This window comes from Panicum virgatum, chromosome 9K, assembly GCF_016808335.1.
Source record: "Panicum virgatum strain AP13 chromosome 9K, P.virgatum_v5, whole genome shotgun sequence".
NCBI classification, from domain to species: domain Eukaryota; kingdom Viridiplantae; phylum Streptophyta; class Magnoliopsida; order Poales; family Poaceae; genus Panicum; species Panicum virgatum.
Window position 1 is genome coordinate 49129911 of NC_053144.1, and position 5111 is coordinate 49135021.

The 5111-nt window shown below is 47.1% G+C and overlaps 1 protein-coding gene across 1 annotated transcript; it reads left to right on the forward strand.

Moving 5' to 3' along the window:
* The first annotated feature begins 366 nt into the window (after positions 1-366).
* Positions 367-4488, forward strand: LOC120651921. The gene is made up of 12 exons (XM_039929557.1): positions 367-775; positions 874-1151; positions 1247-1320; positions 1395-1489; positions 1867-1964; positions 2150-2233; positions 2350-2430; positions 2523-2627; positions 2697-2792; positions 3629-3708; positions 3855-3943; positions 4031-4488. Exons 1-12 carry the CDS (start codon positions 640-642, stop codon positions 4372-4374), a joined length of 1560 nt encoding a protein of 519 aa, XP_039785491.1. The 5' UTR covers positions 367-639; the 3' UTR covers positions 4375-4488.
* The last annotated feature ends 623 nt before the right edge of the window (positions 4489-5111 follow it).

The window sequence follows — 5111 nt, forward strand, 5'->3', positions numbered from 1 at the left end:
CACACGACGGACGCTAAGGCGGCCCAGACCGGAAGTGAGCAGGAAGTTAAGCATGTTCTTGACGAAGGCAAGGTTGTAATGCGGGGAGTTGGAGGCAGGAGTTGCCCAGACCCAAGCAGGAGTGGAACGGATGATGGCACCTGGAACGGCAGTGGAGTGGTAGTCGCGGAGAAGGCGATCTTGGAAGGTGCTCCCTGGACGTCGCGAATGATCCTTCCTTAGCTGCGCGCCGTCGCTGTGTCAGCCATCAAGACGAGGACGAGCTCGCGGCGCTGGGCGAGGGAAGGCGGTCGGCGGCGGGCTAGGTGTGGTGGAGGCTGTGGTGGTGGTGGTGGTGGGCGGCGGCGGGGTGTATGGTGGATCAGCGGCGGCGCCGGCGCACAGGTCGGGAGGGTCGGCCGTGTCGCCTCCGCCATCGCAAGAGCGGTCGCTAGGAGGGAGCGTCATCCCTCTTCCTCAAGGGTCGCCATGTTAGAATGCTCTCTCCTTGATCATAGCCGCCCGTATCCGATCGGACGGTTCTCCTTCTCGATCCGAACCGTCTAGCACTAAACCGCCTTCGCAGTTGCCTGGGACACTTCCCTGAACCCTCTATTTGTCACTCGCGGTCCTCTTGCTCGCGCCGACGCGAGACGAGACATGGCGCCCGCGCTACTGCCGGAGGCGGCGCCGCGGCTGCTGTCGCCGGAGACCCTCCGCACGGCCGCCAAGCAGTCCCAGGGGATCCACCTCGTTCCCCTCTCCCTCCGCCGCGCCATCAAGCGCTACCTCCGAGGTAACCAATCAACGTGACCCGCCCTCCCTCCTCGCCCACCACCTGCGCGACGGATTGCCTGTCCCCCCTCCGCTAACCACTTGCGCGTGCTCTCGCAGACCAAGACAAGGCGCACATGAACCGCAAGGTGCTGCTTCTCTCGGCCTCCTTCGACCGCGCCAAGGGCACCGGCGCCGAGCTCGCCGCGGCCGCCACCCGCGGCGCGCTCCTCGACGACCCCAACGCGCCCTCGGGTGCCGAGCAGCGAGCGGCGCGCTGGAAGGTGCGATCCGCGTATGGTGATATCGGCCTGCAGTACCGCGAGGATGAAACAGTTGCCTATGTTGCGTCACGCATGCCTGCCATCTATGCCGCATGCCACCGTGTGCTCCGCGAGGTTAGAGAACTACCAGAACTCGATATTGTTCGTTATTCAGTGAGCCGATTTTATTTGATGGAGCACATTCATGGACCGATTTGTGTACTTTGCAGGTTCGACAGAGGTTGCCAGAGTTTGCGCCTGCCAAGGTGTTGGATTTTGGTGCCGGGCCAAGCTCAGCTCTTTGGTAAGCATGTCATGATTACATCTGTCAGTACTGAGTACCTGTTTACATAAGCTTAATATGCTATAAAAATGCAGGGCGATGAGGGCAGTGTGGCCAAAATCAATAGAGCGGGTTAACCTGATCGAGCCTTCCAAGGAAATGCAGAGAGCAGGGCAAAGTCTACTCGACAGTAAGCTTCACTCTTGCTGTTTCTTACATTGTGATTCATATTTGATTGTGCAATTCATTGGCTGATGTTCAGGTGGTTCAAAGTAGTATTATTTGTTGTAACTTGCAAGCTTGTAGCAATGTTAGGCTTAAATGAAAAATCTTGAAACGCAAAATTATAATGGGACCGTGTTCTAAGTTAATCTGAATTCAGCAATGTAAACCTGAGCCTTGTGCTTTTATCTGATAAGTGCACTAGTGGTTTTGTCTTACGAGGAGACGATGACGCTTCAAATGTCAATCATTCAAAAGTGTTGCTTGCTTTGTTCATAATTTTTTTATTTTCATTTTTCAATTCTGGAATGTTAATTATACTGTCTATGTGGCAATGTTTTGTAGGTTTGAAGGGGTTGCCACTTATCCACAGCTATGATAGCATCCAAGAGTTGAACCGCAACATAGAAAAACATGAGCGTGGGCACGATCTTGTCATATCGGTAATTTATGTTAATTGCTTTGTTCCTGTAGCGTTTCATGAATCATAATAATGGTCAAGTGAGAAATATACTTTTCTGGAACTAATTCAGATAACAGGCCATTTTTATTCGATTCATTTTCCATTGGAGATCCTAACGTCCGAACTCTGAACTGTTATTGAATACTATCTTCCTTCAACCTGTAGTCTTATGCACTTGGGGAGATTCCTTCTTTGAGCGACCGAATAACAATAGTGCGCCAGCTTTGGGACCTGACAAGTGATGTTTTGGTACAATCAAACCCCCACTCCACCCCTTCCCGGTGTCCTTGTCTCTCACTGTATTTGCATGCTGGGGAATAACTTTGAGTTACTCTTGTATCTGAAGAAAATAATGCATGCCTTAGGTTTTGTTGGAACCTGGAACACCTCAAGGAGCGAAGATTATAAGTCAAATGCGCTCTTATATCCTTTGGATGGAAAAGAGAGTATGCTTCACTGACTAAATGTTTCTATACGAATCTTTCACATATTTCCTTGTTATGTAGCATTTCATTTACACAAGGTTTGCGTTTTCTAGAAGTGTCGCAAAATCGAGAAATCCTCAAGCCATCCTCCAAGTAACATGAAGAGGATTGTTGCTCAAGAATCCTCATTGAAAAATGGGTCTTTTGTGGTTGCCCCTGTAAGTTGGAACCGGATATGCTCATTTTATTTCTCTCTCCAATAATACTGATTCTGATCTCCATATCAGTGCCCCCATGACGGTCAATGTCCATTGGAGAATTCAGACAAGTACTGCCACTTTGTCCAGAGATTAGAGAGGACTTCATCTCAACGTGCCTACAAGGTTCTGTTCTTCATCCTTTTCTTGGTTGTTTTCTGTGTTGTTGAGAACAATTTTGTACTACCTCTGTCCATGAAAGAATGCAATTTTAGCATTTTACACGCAGACCAATAAATAAGTAAAAAGACGCTTATACCCCTATAGCAGGATATGAGAGTGGACAATTAAATATTTAAATATTGCTCCAAACTGAATTCAACAATCTGATCCATACAACATGTCACTGTGTACAATAATATTTATATGGAACATATGCTCGAGCGCCAGATCACTACAAGAAGCTACTGGAAAACTCCACAGCCAGCAGCATGCAAAATTTGAACTCCCGCCCATTTTGCCTCCCCTGTTTGGCCTATAAAAGACTGCTAGCCAGAGCTTTTCAATGATTTTTTAGTGATTTTCTTAGCTATCAGTGGGGCCTATGCTAATTGATGTATTCTAGAGTTGCATTCTTTTGTGGACAAATTTCAAATCCTAAGATTGCATTCTTTCGTGGACGGAGGGAGTATTTCTTATATCTGAGTCACTAAAAGGAGTTCACAGTCCATTCACCCACATACAGAAGATGCTATGCTGTTCTGTGCTTGCTTTTCATATAAGATGGATGTTCATACATATGCTTTTATTGTCCATAATAAATTGCTCAGATTTGAGTAGTATCTCTAGGGTTATTGTAGTGTCTGATGCAGGACCAAGAGTGTGTAGTAAAGTGGGAGCTTTACACTCTGGTGCAGCATTGAAGCACCTTTTTCTAAATTTAGTATAGGCTTACATAAGTGCTTTTACCTATTAAAATGACTATTGTTTTCGTATCTCTTTTTTCTTTTTCATATCTGCAGAGGTCAAAAGGTGTGCCTTTACGTGGTTTTGAGGATGAAAATTTTTGCTATGTTGCTTTAAGAAGGGGCAAACGGCCAGAGTAAGAGCTTGTGACTTTTGAAGTTCAGATTTTTCGTGCTACATCTTGTTCTGCACATTCATTTGCAGTAGTGCATCTTATTTAAGTTTCCACATGATCGTGCATGCATTTGTTTGACTTTAAGAATTCATTCTTCTCTATGCCAGGGAAGCTTGGCCACTTGATGGCATGAAATTTGAGACACTTAAAGAACGCCATGCTAAGAGAAAACCAGAAGATCTTATCATCGATTATGGTAATATCTATTTATGCTTATTCCTCCTGACTTTTTTTGTATATGTGGTTCCTGAAATTCATGTTTACTGCTCGTGATTTTTCTTAGACGATCAATTTCCAAGTGAGCAAGATGAAGAGGCCCCTAATGATGGAGGGGACAGTCTGGTACCATATGCTTCAGATGAACATGAATTAAGTTTGTTCCATGACAGTGAAGAAGCGGAGGAGGAGGAGGAACAAACGATTCGTGCTGACCTTGGAGGAGGATGGGGCCGGATTATATACAGCCCCATTAGAAGAGGGAAGCAAGTACAGATGGATGTATGTCGTGCCACCAAACGGGACGCATCCGAAGGCACGTTTGAGCGTGTAGTTGTCACCAAGAGCAAGAATCCTACCCTGCATTTTCAGGCCCGCTGGTCACTTTGGGGCGACCTCTGGCCATTTTAAGCAGTAGAATCGTCAAGCTTGGTTAAAGCAGTATTGTCATGTGAGCTCTGAAACCTTTCAGCATTGGATTCACCAGGCGAAGACCTTGACGCGATTTTAGTTACTGTTGTGCCAGAACTATCTCGCAGTGTGCTTTGTAACTGTAACAGATATGCCAAAGGCCTGCTATCGTAGTGGTAGCATTGCTGGAGGCACTCCCCAGAGGTCCTGGGTTCGATCCCCCTCGGGGGCGAATTTCAGCTCTGGGTTAAAAAAACTCTCTCGCTTGTCCCACGTCCAAAGCACTGTGGAGCCCGGCCTAACTCACAAGGCGACGGCCCCCGTGTACGGGTGGAGCAGGGGTTCGGGGGTTTTCTTGGCCTGCTGTGAGAATGTCATTCTACCTCTCAAACAATGCCGTGGGGGCGGTCTCACCCCCCACAGGTCAAGTTTTTTTTAACTGTAACAGATATACATTGTCACAGATATACATTGTCGGAAAAATCTTTTTTCAAACTTTGGTCAGGGTGGCATCATGGCACGCTCTTTTGATCACGATGTAGTGTTGACTAGCATTGTATATCAAATAGTAACCTATCTCAGGATATTGAATGTACTTTTAATTTTTGCCCATGATATACTGAATGGATTCTGTTGACCTGTCGGTACCCTGTAGCAGGGATACCCACTCCTATTGTAGTAAGGCTGGCTCCAGCGGCTCCCGGTTGCGGATGCGGAAAGGGCAGGTGTTTCCGCAG